The sequence below is a fragment of the Carassius auratus genome, chromosome 36, assembly GCF_003368295.1.
Source record: "Carassius auratus strain Wakin chromosome 36, ASM336829v1, whole genome shotgun sequence".
In the NCBI taxonomy this organism is placed as follows: Eukaryota; Metazoa; Chordata; class Actinopteri; order Cypriniformes; family Cyprinidae; genus Carassius; species Carassius auratus.
In genome coordinates, this window is record NC_039278.1 from 15304799 (window position 1) to 15323006 (window position 18208).

At 32.4% G+C, this 18208-nt stretch overlaps 1 protein-coding gene across 2 annotated transcripts in view; it reads right to left on the reverse strand.

Annotated features, from left to right (window-relative positions):
• Nucleotides 1-18208, reverse strand: part of LOC113055388 (spectrin beta chain, non-erythrocytic 1) — a 90034-nt gene that overhangs the window by 43262 nt on the left and 28564 nt on the right. The window contains exons 1-2 of one of the 2 annotated variants that reach the window (XM_026221672.1): nt 16657-17146; nt 2569-2720 (exon numbers count right to left, since the gene is read on the reverse strand). In XM_026221672.1, the coding sequence (XP_026077457.1) occupies nt 2569-2720; nt 16657-16771 (267 nt within the window). In that variant the 5' untranslated portion in view covers nt 16772-17146. Of the gene's footprint in view, nt 1-2568; nt 2721-16656; nt 17147-18208 lie in introns of those variants that run through there. The other variant, XM_026221671.1, reaches the window with a different exon arrangement.

The window sequence follows — 18208 nt, forward strand, 5'->3', positions numbered from 1 at the left end:
CTAAAAAATAAATGGTCTATACTATAGAGTGCTGCTGACATGCTTTATTTAAAGCCTGTGACTCTTTTATTCCTTATCAAGCATGAGTTTGCATTGAATCAGTGTTTTGTTTGGAAGCTTAAACTTGCTTTATCTGTGAAGACAAGTCCTGACAGAAACAAGCATTGAAGCACACGGACAGCGGCTCTGCTGGAGTCAGATTTAAGATCTGTCAGATGAATCACGGCCACAGACACAGTCCGATTGAGCAGATAAAGGCAGAAGAAGTGGCTGCTATAATAAGTGACACAGATCTCGGTCAGTGCTGGTACTGATGCATTCTGGGTAAAGCTTTCTTCCCCGATACGCTTGTGTAAACCAATCTAGACAGGGTTTGAAATTCAAGCTACAACCAGCGATGAGTTTCACTGCCTTCGAGAGCTTCGTTCCAGGAAGAGAGGAGCGACAGATCACTAAAACGTCTCAGTTTAGGATGTGACGCGTGGCCTTGGTGAATCAGGAGGAAATGTGAAAGGAAGGCGCACTGACGAGCTATCTTATCATGAACCTTGAGAGATAGTGAACGAAAGCATGTGTGAACACAAACACATGGCTCTTTCACACACACTTATTCACTCAATCCTCTAATTCCTATAGAGGACCAGCTACTCATATATATATCAATAACAGTCATAGACACAACTTAAATTCAACATTTTCCATGTTATTACTGTATTTACACTTTATTTTAGTCTTCTTCTGCATGTAAATACTATGTGCTTGTTATATTAATTACATTAACTGTTTAATTATATTATTTATATTATCCAGTGATAAGTACACTTTAGGTAAATGCACGTACTGTGAAATAAAGTGCAACCCCCTTTTTTATTAATTAAGGAAAACTAAGAAATTCTTGGAAATTTCCAAGTACACATAAACTACAGCAAACTAACTATGATGTAAAATATTGATATATTTTTTCCAATACTAATGATTGATTTTATTAGAATATATCATTGGATTAAATTTATAAGAACATATAATCTGGGAATTAAATGCATTGACCCCATTGATATGAATGGAATTTAGGTCAATTCTTTTGAATTTATAACTCAAGATCGCTCAAAAACAGTCCAAGTGTTATGAAACCTGCCTCTTTTTTTCTTACAAAACTTCAAAACAACATAAATGTTACTCTGGAAAGTTTTCAACAGAATAAATTCATTTGACTTTGCTCATATTTTTACTTCCAGATGAAATGTTCAAGCTGCAGTGGTGTGTCTATAGATGTACATATTAATGTTTATCGACAAAATTCAGTCCAGAATTGTGTCAGATATGGGTAAAAGCCTAAATATATTTATACGTATCTTTTGAGTATTCAGCATCTGTTCAAATGGTTTAACTGCCGCACCAGAACTGTGTTTCACACACAAAGGTCACGACCTCTTGACACAGACGTTACAGTTTAACTATGAGGAGACTCTGGAATGAAGGCCTGGAAACTTACAACTTATGATTTATAGATGATATTAATTTTATTCTAATCTAAATCTCACTGAGAACATCTTTAGGTCAATTCTTGTGTATGTATGTATTTGAATATTGAGATTAAATAACTGCATGTAAATAATTAAATAATACACTTAAAGGTACAGTAATATAATGGGTATGAAAAAAGTGTTATATGTAAAGTAAGAGAAATTATTAAATATATACAAAATATAATAATCATTTTTTAAATTAAAATAACAAAATAAATAAACTTTCTAGTTTATTTTGCCATTATTCGTATTAAATTCTCAAATAAAGCTGAAATAAAATTAAAATTAGATCGGCAGCTCAATGAAATAAGCTGAAGTAGTAAAATTACTAAAACTACAACAAAAATAAATATATAAAAAAAAATTTGTACTTAAAAAACTAATAAAAATGGCAAACGCGTAAAAACTAAATTACTAATGTTAGAATAAGTTCATAAATGCTATAATAGTATATAAATAATACTAAAACAACACTGAAATAAAGGCAATCCTGCCATACGACACATTGCTAAAACATATACACACATTTATACACTTGAAATAATATTTTTGGCAATACCTAAGTGATTAAAAACTATAGGGTGAAAAAATATGGAATTGATTTTGTTATTGACTTTATAGAGTTCAAACATTAGTGTCACTTAATGAAGAATTACATGACAGACAACGGCAAAAATCATATCGTCTTTATGCAAAATGAAAATGTTATTTTGTTGTGAAATATGAGCTGATTCATGCGTCTGAATTTTCTCTCTCATTATCCTTGTTTTGATCGTATCACAGACTCCATCTGTATTATTTTAAGCAGATAACAATAATGCACTGCTAAAGCTGGTGTTTTCTCCAAAGTCTGTGCGTGCCCAGTTTCAAGCAATTAGATGACGCGCATGGTTAATAACCCGAGCGAAAGCCAAACCACTGGGCTCGTGAAACCAAACACAGTTATCTGAGTGACGGGTCTGACGCCCAAATATGGGCATTGTCTTGATGAGAGTTCCGCTGGCCCCGCCCCCTGCGCGATGACATCATCAGCCCGACTCACCAGTCTCTCTCCGGACAGAACCTCGAGCAGCTTGATGAGCATGCGTCCGTCCCGCAGGTCCATGTAGAGATCCGTGATCCGACAGGACACGCGGGACAGGTGCGAGTTCACCCATTTGGTGAAGGTCTTCTTCTGCACGGCCTCTCGCTCGTCTGCAGGAACACGATAAAGAGAATTAGAACAACACTTTCATGGCTCATGGGGGTTATTAAGCAGCACTGTCAACATGATTGTGGGAAAACCAGCCTTAACACACGACCTGGAGTGAACCGCTGCAACAGCAATAAAACACAACAGTGATCAAAGATTGACTAATAATTCCAGAAATATATGTTTAGAATCATTTATTTTAATCAATTTTAATACTACATTATTTAATAAGAAATATAATTTAAATAAAACTATTTTTACATTTTTATAATAATAATAATAATAATACACTTCTAAACGTAACATTTATTTTAATTAATTTGGATTCAAAACTATTTCATATAAAAATATAATTTACACAAACAGCATTTTAATACCTTAGCACTTAGCAAAAATTTTACATAGAAATTATTAAAATAATGATTTAAATAAAATACTATTTTAATAATTTTATAATAATTATAAATATAATTATATAAAATGCATTTTAATTCATTTTAGTCCAAAATTATGCAATATTAAATATAATTTAAATAAAACAACATTTTTGAAATACTTCTATAAGAATTTTATATAATTTTATTTATTATTATTACTATTATTATAAAAGTATTACAATTGAATTTTATTTAAATCATTATTTAAATTTAATTTCTAATGTTAAATAATTTTGTTTAAAATTTTAATTTAAAGTATATTTTCCTATTAAATAATTTTGTATTAAAAATCAATAACACACTTATTTGAAATGTATTTTAATTTATTTTAAAATATAATTTAAATCCTAATTAACATTTTAAAAAAGTTAATTAAATAATAATAATAAAAAAATATAATAATAATAACAAATGATTTCCATAAAAAACTTTTTAAATCATTTTCCAGGTAATTTTATTCAGCTGTACGCTATTTGCAGTTACCAAGCAATGTAAACAAAATTTTTAAATATCCAAATAATTATTATTTGTCATAATACAATGAATACATCTAGCAATAGATGTTACTAAGAGTTTTATACGTGCTATATTTAGAAAGATATGAACTAGATCTTCTAGAAAGAAAGGAGGCCAATGTTTTGACCCACAAACATTGCAACATTTCCCAAAAAAACATTCCCAAATACTAATGACTTTTATTTTCTCTGAAGAATCAAATGAGTTTGAAATAGTCTGCGTGAAGCCACACGTTCAACCCCAAACCCAGCTGTTTTCCTGCCAAATGCAGCTCTTTATTTATAATCCTCACAATTTTCCTGTTATTGCATTCCTCGTCTTCACAAAAGACGCAAGCGTCTGATTCAATTGTTGTGGCGAGACGGGAGCGAGAGTTTTTGTCCTGGTCGACCCCTGTGTGTTAAAGACGACAGGATGAGAGCGGATCGCTGGACTAGAGAAGAAGAGAGAGGTTGTGTGTGACCGCCTGAGCCCAAACACAACAAACAGAGGAAGAGCAACATCTGTCACAGCTGGAGCAACATACAGAGTGTGTCTGAGGCTGCGTGGATTAGAAAGCTCTCAGGCTTTTATTTTTCACAATATTAGAATTCTTACCAGGATGAATGCTCTTACATGTCATGAAAATAATAATAAAAACAGTGCAAAAATATTAGGTCATAAATGTTTTTTTAAATAAAACAATATATTTTTTAACAGATATCTTCTGTTCCTTACTCTGCTTCAAAATATGAACGAAAATAACAAAAATGCATTTTAATTAAATACACTTTTTAAATAATTATTTTAAGACCTTTTTTTGCATTGTGATTTATATATATATATATATATATATATATATATATATATATATAATTATAACTACACACACACACAATACAATAAAATGTATACTGAAAATGACAAAATACACTGAATTATAAATAAAGTTTTAATTAAGATTTGTTACATTGTGATTAAATAAAATAAAATTAAATATTATAAATAAAATAAAATTAAATTAAATATTAATTAAATTAAATATTAATTAAAATAAAATAAAATAAAAATGTTATAAATTAATAAAATAAAAAAATTATATAAAAAATATTTTAAATATATTAAAAATACTTGCATTCAGAAATTATCTTCATTATTAATAACTTCTTCACTCCCAGACACTTATTCCTGTAATATCATTTTAATTATTATTATTTTAATAAAATGTTTACTGAATGAGTGCGAATTTGAATGTGCTTAATTACTATGAAAATAAAGAAAAATAATGAAAACAACGCAAAACATTTTATGTACTTTTTTTTCAATTCAAAAAAAGCATTTTGTACAGTTAAAATGAGTTTTTATTAAATAAAAATATATGGGTTTTTTTTAGGACCATTAAGAATTTTTGTTCAGTAAATATTATTTTTGATGAAAATTAAGCACATTTTCACTCCCAGATACACATTACCCAAAAATGTTAAATAATGAAAACAACATAACTTAAAATTAAAATAATGAAAACAATATAAAGCATGTTAAGGTTCTAAAATATGCCTCATTTTCTTCATGCTAAATATTTCTTGTTTATATATTTAATTATTTGTCATTTCTTTCTTCTGATTTGAGGGTGAAATATGACCACACCGTGTTCATGCAAGTAAATATGTGTGCATTATAGACAATAATGTGCAAAACTGATGATGGTTTTTTCATAGGTGATGGAAAGGCTATGAAAGCAGATCTTACACAAACCATGGTCTCTCACGTCCAGCTTCATACACACTCCAAACATTCACAGAAATGTTCCTCTCTGAACTCTTACTGGATGATAACTATTTGATTGATTTGCATCTGTAAAAAGGTTTAATGAGATTCATTAAACCTTGTGAAGTGTTAAAGAGTTCCTCTGGGTTCAGATACAGATGCAAATCACATTTATAAACCCAGTCCAAACCACAACATTTCAGAATGCATGCTTTTCCTGGAGGGGCAAAAACTACAAATTTCAACACAGTCGGCAAGAAAAACAGATATCTTCTGTTCCTTCCTCTGCTTCAGCATTTGATTTGAATATATTTTGCAAAACGAAAATGATTTTTAATTAAATACACTTTTTAAATAATTATTATAGGATATTTTTTTTTGCATTGTTATTTATATATATATATATATATATATATATATATATATATATATATATATATATATATATATATATAAAATATTAAATATTAAATATTAAATTAAATATTGAATTAAATTAAATTAAATATAAAATAAAAATGTTTTCATTAGTTTTAGGACAATTAAGAATTTTTGCATTGCAAAATATGCATTTTAATTAAATACACTTTAAAAATAAGAAATAAAAATGAAATATATAATGAAAATCACAAAATACACTGAATGACTAATAAATGTTTTATTGTATTTATTTTAGGACCATAAAGATTTATTGCATTGTGAATAAAATAAAATTATTTTTTTTAGAACAAATAAGAATTTCTGCATTGTGATTTAAAATCATATAATATCAAATCAAATAAAAATATTTGTATATTATATTATATTTTAAAAAATATATATTTGCATTATATTTGTGATAATTACACACATTTTTGTGCCAGTAGCAATTCCTGTACTTCAGATTTGAAGATCCGAGCATCTTAATTCATTCAGCTAAGTGTCTAAAGATGAAGACATTATTAAGCTCTGCACTTTCTCTTTCGGACGACCTGGTTACGACCCGTTTCTGACTTTACAAGCTCCTCCTCGTCTGGTCTCACGTGCCGCTGAACTATGGCTGCATTGTGAGCGATAACATCTCAATCAATGCCACCGAACGCTACACATTAGCCAGGCTTGCGGATCCTCCCAGAGGACTGTGGGTAGGGCAGACAATGGCAGCAGTGTTCCTCCCCTCGGTCCGGCAGAAACCGCAGGGAAAACTGCAGGAATGCAGCAGCATCTGGACGAGTGTTGAGTAAACACTGAGCAGAGCGGCTCGATCAGATCACTGGACGTGTTAGAAACTCATCTCACATATCCAGCCTGTTTATGCACTAATAAAGACAGCTAGCCTGAATATAAATGCCTATATAACACATATAACACATACAATAATAATAATAATAATAATAAAACAAATATAACAATAATAATAATAATATAATAAAAAATATTAAAATAAATAATGACTAAATTCAAATTAATGCATTTGAGGACCATTAAGATTTTTGGATTGTGAAATTATTTTCATGATAATTAAAATAGTTTTCCCATTTGAGATTTATTTTATAATTTTTTTATAATTCATAATGAAATTTCTCAATATTTACATTTTTATTGAGGTTAATACTTATAAAAAATAATGCAAAAAATGAAATAAAATATATTTTTCTTCAATACTGTTAATGATTCCCAATAGTGTAATTCATACTCGTAATGTTATAAATACATGGTAGCTTGTATATAAATGACTACATAATACTAAAATGTACATAATATAAATATTTTGTATAATATAAAAAAAAATATTAAATAAATTAGAGGTTTTTTTTAGGATGTATGTGATTGTTATGAAAATAATGTAAAATAATGAAACAAAAAATAACATATACGTTAAGATAAAACCATTTTGCATTAAAATGTAATAAAATTATAAACATTTTAAGATCATTAATAATTTTCGCATTAAAAATATATTTAATATTGTTATTTATTTTTGCATTTTGACATTATTTTCATGATAATTAAGCACATTTTTACTCCCATTACTGGTTTCAATAATCATTTTTAATATTTGCATGTTATAAATTCATATTCATATAAATGGCAGATGAAGTCTCAGCTAATAACACCCAGATGCAGATTGTGTACAAGAGTCCTCAGTTAAAAAATGAGTCCTAGAATGTGATTGAATTTATTTTGAGGGCATTGGCAAAGTCAGCTGAATGACAGCTAACACTGAGAGTGAATCTGCATGTGTTTGAGCAGATAAATCAATACTGGAGTCTGGTCAGGAGCTCACATTAATCACTAGCATACACATATACAAGGTTCATCCCAGTATATATAACACCGTGTAGGCTGAGTTCTCCTTGGCATTGACCTGCTAGATGTATAAGCACCACAATCATGCTCGAGTTATCAAGGGTTGCTAACTGAATAGAAAATGAGTCACTGAGATCTGATGCAATCTGATGATGCTCTGCTGACAAACTAAGACTTTTTACACTTTCTGAACATGCAAAACTCACTACCACACTAGAGGGATTGTAAAACACCCGTCGTGACAAGTATCTTCTTAAACAGTTAAGTGAACTCAAACAGTTTAGAAAGAAATCAGATGTTTGTCATTATATTGCATCAATGCATCGTTTCTCTTAAAGTGACAGCGTCTCATTTACCAACTGCTGACGGTGTGCTTAAAGTTAATGTAAATAAATACTAATTCACTCACTGCTCTTGACTGAATAATCAATATTTAATTTATTTCAGTGAAAGATATGCAAATTTACCTTTGATTTTTAATTCACCTACAATCCTAAAACCTCAAGCACTGTTTAATTAGTATCTTCGTGCGATTGCTTGTAATGTGTTCACTTTATGTCTTTAATAATGACTGAACTTTATATTTTTTATGCTAGCAGAATTGAGAATTGTTAAATGTAACTGCTATTAACAATTTGGAAATCTTATAAACCTATGCAATAGAATACAAGACCCAAAAGCAAATCTCACATGATCACAAATTGAATGCATGCATTTGAGGAATTGACGTGCAATATCATTCAAAAGATATATTTTTTAAAGAAGTTTGCTATTTTTTTTCTTTTGATAAGAAATGCTATAAAAATGTGAAATATTATTGCAGTTTCAAATAGCAGTTTTCAAAGTGAATATCTATAAAACTGTAATTTATTTTTATGATGCACCTCTGTATTTATCATAATTTCTCCATGCAGTATTCAGTGTCACATGATCACTCCAATATGCTGATTTGCAATATTTATTACCACTTTTGTTAACTTTAATATGTCCTAGCTGAAATAAAGTACCAGTTTTAAACTCTTTTGAACAGTTGTATATATGTGTATGCCATCTATATTTCTACACAGGTTCATCTAACCCTGAAAGCACACAGAAGTCATTCTTATAATATCTGATTCGGACTCAGCACTGTTTGAACGTGAATGCCAAATGAAATGAAAAAGAGCTGAGCACATCACCTTTATTCCTAAATCTCCTGAAAATGATGCTGGCTGTGGGAGTCAGCGCTGGATAATGTTTCAATACGGAAAGCCGAGAAGGTCAGTGTTAAGTGAGATCAGCTTTTCATATGAAACGGTTTCTGCGTCTGATTTTCTGGAGCGGATGACAAAAGACATCCTGAAACGCAGCCAAGAAAGGTAGTCCGTGGGTGGCTTCCTCTTTCCTGTCTGATTTATCTGCTTCCTGCGGCGTGAGCGTCAGCGGAAAGGAATTCCTAAGACTTGGACAGGTCTCTGAGGTCACAGGGTCACGTTAAGATCTGGCCTCAGCATGCGGCTCCAAAATAAACCTCGGATTTCAACACTTCTTCTTAAAAGTGCATCTGAACCGAGGGCAAAAATAATAAAGATGTTGAAAGTTTCAAACATTTTAGAGCCTGTTTATGCACGCGCTGATGGAAAACACATGCGGCGTAAAAACAGGGAACTCAAAAAGTACATTTTTGGGGGAACAGAATATTGTAAAGTGTGGCTTGATTTTATCTTTCAGGTTTTAATTTGAACATAGGTGAAGAAAACTTGTTTCAGAAAAGGATATTATAAAATTATATTAATTAAATTATAAAAAAAATTAATTATAGCTTTTTAATTGTATTATTTTAACTATTTATAAATTATTAAACTATATATTATATTATATATGAAATAAAATTTAAACATTATTTTGTATATAATCTGTTAACAGAAAGAAAATTTAATTATACATATATACACACACACACATACATATATATATATATAATGTTTGTGTGATTTTCAACTCAACTCAAAATTAATACATTTAAATTATTTATGATTTATAAATATACATACAAACACACACACACACACACACATATATATATATATATATATATATATATATATATATAAACTATATGCATGAAAGAAAAATGTAAATGACAATGTTTTCAATATGTGTTAATAGAAAGACAATTAAATTCTAAAAGATATATCAACTATACATATAGAAAGTTATCATAATATATCATTTGATATATTTTTTTCATAATTTGTCAAATAAAAAAAAAACATTAATATATATGTTGTACAGGGTTCCCACACCTTGATTTACTTCAAATTCAAGGACCTTTCAAGGACTTTTTCAGATCCATTATGTGGGGACACATTTCAAGTGAGAGCGAGATGACATCGTGTTACCTTGTAAGATACATTGTTACGGTTTTCATGTGTCAAACACAACTATGCAAAAAAGCTTCTTTTTTTGCATTAGTTTTTGGCCATTATAGAGAGATCTGATATTCTATTTGAAGTATTTCTGTTTTGCATAAAACTGAAGAATATTCGTTACGTCATTTACTGTATTCTAAAATGACCTGATATTAAACTTTAATGAAAAGAGCTTAGGCTCATGTAACCAGCAGTTTTTCTTACATCATCTTAACAAGTAAAGCAATTCAACATTCATTTCCAGGTGTGTCTGTGAAACATAGAGGTAACATCCTAGTAGTTTTGAGCATGCATGAACGTCACGTGGGGAGTTAATATTTTAGTTTTTTTCAAAAAGAGAACAGTGGGTGTGTCTGGCGTGTGGTTGGTTGGTGGTTAAAGTAGAGCCCAAAGTAGTGCAATGACCATATCCCAAATATCAAAACTGAAAATATCATTTCCATACACATATTTTACAAACACAGCTATGCATTTTGATCATAAACCGCTAGAAAACTTCCTACCAATGGCCCTCCTTCACAAAACGTGACATCTAGCACAGTTTTATCAGAGGCAGAATGCCAAATGTTTCAATACAAGCATTTTAGTCAAATGTAATTAAGCAACGTTTCAAACCTTTAACCCACTGGAAAAAAAATAAATAAATCAACCAATTAACAGTTTAAAAGTAGCCATAGGGGGGAAAAATGCGGACTTGACGACATTTGCGACTGTAGACAGCCGAATTCCCAACATTTTGGCCATACGCTTTTTTTTAGGTCTAAAAAGAGGACACATGCTCACTCTAACGTCTCGGCAATGTACAACACAAAGGTCCCGGGTTCAAATCCCGGACGAGCCCCCACTTTGTTACGACTAACTCAGAGACATAACAAGCGATAGGAGACCATGCCACAAACAAACGGTACATAACAAATTTTATTGTGTATCCAACACAGTTTAAACAACAAAATCCAAATATGGGGTGCGTGAATGTCAATATCAGTAGTGTAAGGCAAATGCATGGATGTATCACGAGCGAAACACTTAAAATGCACGTAAATGCACGTAATAATACACGGAATATGGAATTTTTTCCAGAAAATAAATTCAAGCACTTTCAAGGACCTGCACCAATATATGTTTATTTTCAAAAAAAAAATTCCTGTAACTTTTCAATATACATATATATAGTTATTCAGAAATATATATATATATATATATTTTTATTTTAAGCATATATTATATTAATGTGATAATACAATTGTATAAATAATATATACACAGACACTTTTGGATTCTAGTAGTCAGCTTGATAAGTAATTTCATTGGTGCATTTAACACAGATGAGCACACGTCTCGTCATTTCTTAAATTTCTGGCGTTTAAACGAGCAGAGCAGGAGGGAAGCAGATGCATGTTTATCATGCCTCATTTTAAGTTATGACATTCCTGGTGCGGCAACCAGGAAAACCAACAGTTCCTCCAGTGTTATAGAAAGACAATAATCAATGCCATGAGGGAACAGATTTCAGATTGAGCTTCCGTTAGTATGAGCTGGTGGTCAAGTAGGGTTAGGATGCACATAAAGCTCATTAGGTTTTGGAACAAGATGTGTTATTTGTGAAGTGATCTGGTGCCCTGTTGTTTCAGGTTGACTGGGTTGAACCCCACCCTTAGTTTCAAAGTGACATGAGAAACAGATATGAGGATGTGCACTAGTGCATCACTCCAGATGTCCAGAGACTCCAGCAGAAGAACAACACTCTGAATTCATTTGCATTCGTGCTTATAACCGAGTGCTTTTCTGAGTTTCTCAACCACATCGTTTTTAGATCAAGTTTTGTTTTTCATTGTTTTCTGGCTGTATTGGGGTCTTGAGTTGCTATATGAAGATTAAAAAAACAAAAAAAGCATTAGTGCACGATTTTAATTTACAGCCGATGTCATTTGACATTTGACCTTTTTTTTTTTTACCCAATCAATTCAGCTTTTTTTTTATATCATATATTATATATATGAGATATATCACATTGCTTAAAATTATACAAACTTTTCTTGTTTACATAAAAGCATTAGTAAATAGCATTTTCAGTTATTCAAATTAGGGGTGTCCCAGACTAAGTATTTTTGGAATTTTCGAATCTTGCTGATATTCGACTGATAGTCGCATCATATGTTTGGGGGCGGGGCCAAATACATTGAGTCAAGTCAGACATCCGACAGCCATATAATTACTGATGATAACACACAGGGAACATGTGTAACAAATGCCTCGCAGATACAAATGGGGTAAATAATGTTTTTATGTTTTGATTTGAACATTGTGAACACTAAACGTCAGCGAAACCCTAACAATTCTCAATTTTTACAATAGTGCTCTCATTACAAAGTAAGCCTATAAGACAGTAGTTATTAATGTTTTGCATTTCGGGTTAGAGCTACACATGCTGAAGATGACCAGTAGAGTGAGCATTTAATAGTCGTTTTTAATCAATGGGATTAAACTCATAATTTCATCTAGAATACGCTTCGTTATTTATACAACATAACGTTAATATTAGGACTGATATGCTTGCTATCTGCAAAAAGGATGAATGAATGAACTCCTTTTGTGGACGCGTTCTTCACATAACAATGTGCAGAAACAATGCAGCTCAACTCTAAAAATTCACAGAGTTTTATTATAATGATAAAGATAAGAAATGATAAAGATAAAGATATATTGATAAAGATAATAATAAAGATGTCTGTCGGTCACGGATTATGGAAAGTGAAACCTAAATCTATAGGGGTGGTTGGATTTATTCACGCACTTTATAATATTAATTTGAAGCTTCTTTCTTTTCAGATTCTTATTCACGGCTTTATCATAACAGGCTGCTTATTAACTTATTGGGAAAAAACGCAAGTTCTATGTGAAATCAGACACACATATAGTCAGAATGGCATAATCATAACAGCCCGCGAATATTCGACTGTGAGATTAGTCGAATCAGGCTCCTCGAATCGAAGCATTGAATCGTCGACTATTTGGGGTCTCCCCTAATTAAAATACAGCTGAAATAAAATATTACCTGGAAAACGTATTACTACTGTTATAACTACTGTTAGAAAATGTTTTATTAACTGAAATAAAGTTAAAATTAAATATAAATAAATGAAAAACTCAAACTAGTAATTTTTTTTGTATAAATTTGAACAAAATTTAAATAAAACAAATATGCATATTAACTCAAAAGCTAAAATTCGAACTAAGACTATTAAAAATATATTTTCTTTAAGAGAAATTAAATAAAAATAAAACAATTACCAGAAAAACTTTCAAACTAAAACTAGGACTAATACTATTACTACGGTTTTCATTAAAATAAAATAAAATTAAATAAAATTTAATTAAATAATACCTGAAAAACTCAAACTTAAAATCTCAAAGTAGGTCTAATACAATTAATAATCATTTTTATTAATTGAAATTCAGCTAAAATAACAAAATATGAACTTTACATTAATGTAAATATATATATATATATATATATATATATATATATATATATATATATATATATATATATATATATATATATATATATATATATATATATTATAAAATGACTAAACCTTAACCTAAAATTGTAAAATATAACAAGGACAGTTTATTCAAAATATTTATAAACACTATAATAGTATCGAAATACCTCTATAATAATATCTAATGAAATGTTCTTTGTTTTAGGGTGTTTCACACTGAGACCCAGGGACTCTGGATGGTTTGACGCGCAGCTGAGTTGCCATCTCAACGCTTCCTTCATTGCTTCAGAGCTCTTGAATCTACTTCCTCTCACGCCGAGGCTGGTGACGGTTACAGCCCTACTGAGAGCTTGACATCAGAGCCGACGACTCGCATCCTCACACACCATTCAGGACTCTGTCTCGCTTTCGCCGGCCGCATCTCTGCCAACAGCCCAACAGAAGGTCATTGAGACGAGCAGACTGAGAGACAGTCGGCTTGGCAGGAAGACACACACAGGACAAAAGATCCGCTTCAGCACGCAAGCCTATGAGCAAAACAGCTTACCGCCGAGCAAAAAAAGGTCCAAGATCAGCTGGACGCACCCTTACCATCAGTAAACTATCTGTGGAATAGACTCTGCCAGGATCATGTGTTTAGACTATTGAAGCTCGTCCACAATAGAGCAAGCACAAGTCCAAGAATCTGTCATTTATATTGGCAAATCTCTGGTGTCTGGAGGGTTTGAAGAATGCTCTTGTGTAGTGAGCGATGCATCATAAAACTTGCCCAAATATTTGCAACTTTTGACTTAATATCAATCCATCAGAGCTGAGGAACAAATGCTACATGTCAGTATGAAACCAAATGCAGTCTACACAATGCAAAAAAAAAAATTCTGTTATAAATATCGAAACATTATTAAGTGAAGACACGTTTACTTAAGATGCAAAATGACTTTTTTCTGAAAGCTCTATAAAAATGAAGTGAATTTATGCTTAAAACAAGATTAAATATCTGTTAATGGGGTCAAAAGAATCAACAAGATCTTTTTTCTGACCCCACTGGCAGATATTTTTATCGTTTTAAGCATAAAGACACTAAGTCATAAAGACTTAAAACCATCCATTAATTAGAAAACCAAGCCAAAAAATTGGAAGTCAGAAAAATGATCTTGTTTTACATTTGATTTTATGTTTTTCTGACGCAAATGGCAAATATTTGTTCTTGTTTTAAGCATAAATAACACTTTATATTTAGCTTATATTCAGCCATTGCATCTCAAGTATAAAATATCTTGATTTAAGGATGCTTGCATATTTACGAAGTTAAAAAAGTACTTTTTATCGTGTAAACGTGTCATTTTTGAAGTAAAATGACTGAAATAATGAGTCTTTCAAGACTTTGTAAAGTGCATGACAAAGTTTAAAGTATTTAAAATGCACAGGGTTGTGGCAGCAATACGGTTCATCTCAAACCTACCACATTAAGTTATTTACAAGCCCAAATCTGTCATATCACAGGTAAAAGTGTGAGTTTTCATCACTAAACTACATAAAGGAAGGGCAGGGCGAATCGAAGTTAAAGATTAGCCAAACGCAAACTCATTTTGGGGGGATGAAAGCATCTGTTAAATCCATAAATGGAATATAAACAGACTCGTTAGTTACAAAAGCTTGATTGCATTTCTGTTGAAGCCCATCTCCTCGACCTCAAAATGGGATGTGATTCATCAACGAATGGTTATGAACTCATATCGGAGTCGCTCATTAAATAGTTGATTCATACTTGTGCTATATCATCATGCACATGTGACTCTTCAAATGCATACTTGGGTTATGAGAAATAATATGTAGAAGCATTAAATGACACTCAAACAAAACCCCAAAGCTCTGGGGAAACATCTGCACTACAGTGACAGCAAACGAGAGCAATGGCGTAAATGTGTGAAATGCTTAGTGTGTGAAGGGGAAAACGCTTGGCACACATCTATTGATCGACTATATCTAAAACCTAATTTCTATGCTGCATACCAGTTTGGTGAATGCAATGGAAGCATTAAGTGTTGCACTGTCCATAACAGTCAATGCACGGAACAATGCAACTGCTTCGTCCAACTATTTAATCAAAAAGAAACAACAAAAACAAACACTATCGGCTGCACTCATTAGCAGTCGCATTTTAAATGCATATGAAGCGGCAGCATTTAGAAACATGCCACTATCACTCACAGAGTCAGCAGAACAAAACAACCACTCCCACCTTCCCGGGTTTTCCATTGTTGTCCATGACGGCCCATTCAGGGCGAGCTGCCCCCTTATTGACTCCCGGGTGTTTTTGGGGAAGGGAAGCCGAGCGTAAAGGTAGAACGTTTGCATGAGAAGCATGTAAGGAAAAAAAGGGGGGGAAAGCCTTTTTGGAGGGAATGTCTTAAATCCATTCCACTAATCCAGTCTGAAACTCCCAATTCCACCAGACACCCCCGTTTTTGAGAGGATTATGGAGGAGAGTAAACCACAGCCGCTGTGTAGCGGCTTTCATCTACACTTTTAAAAAATAATGCCTCCAGTAGACCTTTTAGTGACTCGATCTTAGAAGAACCATTTTTTGGCACTATAAAGAACCTTTTGTGGAACGTTTAAATTCCATAGATTTTAAAGAATGCAAAGTAAGGGTTCAAGTTTGAAAACACCTTTGAAATCCTTTTAAATTCTTAAAAGATTTAAAGTTGCCAAGAGCGTTTAAAGATTCCAAAATAAAGATTCCAAATGGATTTTTGGTTTCCCCATAGAACCTTGCAGAGAACCATTTTTTCTTAGTGTGGAGAACGTTTGAACCTTGTTCCACTATGAAGAACATTTTGTGAAATAGAAAGATTCCAAGTGTGCAAAATAAGATTTTTGGTTTCCCAAAGAACCTTTTATATTTCATGGATGTAAAAAGTTCTGCATTGAAGCATCAACAACAATAAAGTGTATATAACACAAGTCTGCGCTGTAGGAAGCCCATGGATCTCCTTTCTAACAGTGCTGTAAACGGATGCATCTTACCTTGCAGCTGCTTGAAACGGCCCTCGAGCTGGTTGTAGTTGAAGGGCATTTGCGTGGGGAAGCTGGGCTCCTGGTAGAAGCCCTCAGGGCCCCCAGACGCCCACTCCAAATCCATGATCCCTGACCGAGAGAGAAACTATTTCCTTGCAACCTCCCAGGAAACGGCGGAATTGGACGGCACAACAGCGGGAATGGAGCTTGTAATGGGAGTTATCCAAAAAGCCAAAGGTTTTCGTCCCAGTCTGATGTTCTCAACCGGTCTGGTTTAGAGGAGACGTGCATGCTGCTGTCTCTCCGGTTGTTCGTCTTCCCACTCCGTCCATTCAAAAGCAACGTCTCCCTCCAACCTCAAGCACTCAAACGCCCCTCCTCCTGTCATACAACCCTTCCAGCTCGAGACCCGCTCTGAATCTGCGAGACACCTTTCACGGAGCACAAGAGGAGGGCAGAAGGGTTGTAATTTCATCAGCAGCCCGGCCAGTGTGTTTCCAGATGATGTCACCGCCTCATTACAATGAAAGAAGAGGAGGAGACGGACCAAACCAAGTCTCCGGTGAAGATCAGGGGGGTGGAGGTCGAGCAGGAAGTCGGCATATTTCCATGCATTGTTTTTTAGGTCATGCAATAGAAATCAAAGTTGCATAAGAAACGCGGAACGGCATTCTTGGAATGTCAGACTTAATGCATCCTCCCTAAAATCCTGTTTGCAACCCCTCCGGCTTATTTGTCCTCCCCATCTCCTCCTGTTTCTTCTCCCCTGCCGTCCATCTGTTTGCAAGGTGAGGAGACGTGCTGCCATGAATGCAGACTTTGAACTACTTCTCAGAGTTTGGCTATTGAATTGCACACCGCTGCAAAACAAATATCTGCTAATTCCCGTTCAGGAATCTCGCACGGCTGTGTCAGGAGTAATAAACACTCAGGAGACCCAACTCAAACTTTCATGACAGCAAACAGCACACTTCTGCTTTTCTTTACATAGCTTAAACATGATAAAATGCAGGATTATGCAAAGCCCCCCAAAAGGTGAATTAAGAGCCACGCTGGATATTTATACAAGAGTTTTATGGGAGTATAGCGCTGCATGAAATGCTGTAAATCAAACAATAAAATGTGTTTTCTTCTTCTGGGAGTATTTGTTTTTGCTTACTGCAGCAACAGGTTTATATCATTTTCTTTCTGATTCCAAAAAATAAATATTTTAATATTTTAGAATACTAACATAACAGGGTTTTAAGTTTTTTTATTTTGTTATGTGGTTTGGTCAAAAAAAAATCTTTTTTTTTCTTGAGTTTTACTCTTAGTAATAAAGTAGACTGTTGCTTGAACACTAGTAAGTTTTAAGTTTAAATTTTTTTAGGTGTTTCTGTTATATTTCTATTATATATTATATGTTATCTTATAATTAGTATTGTTATATACTTCGTTTTAACTAATTATTTCAGTTTTAGTTATTTATGTGCTTCTGTATTTAAAATTTTTTTTTAAATATTTTTAGTTTTTAATTTATTTTAATTTGATTTTTTTTATTACTACAATCTTATTTGGTTTT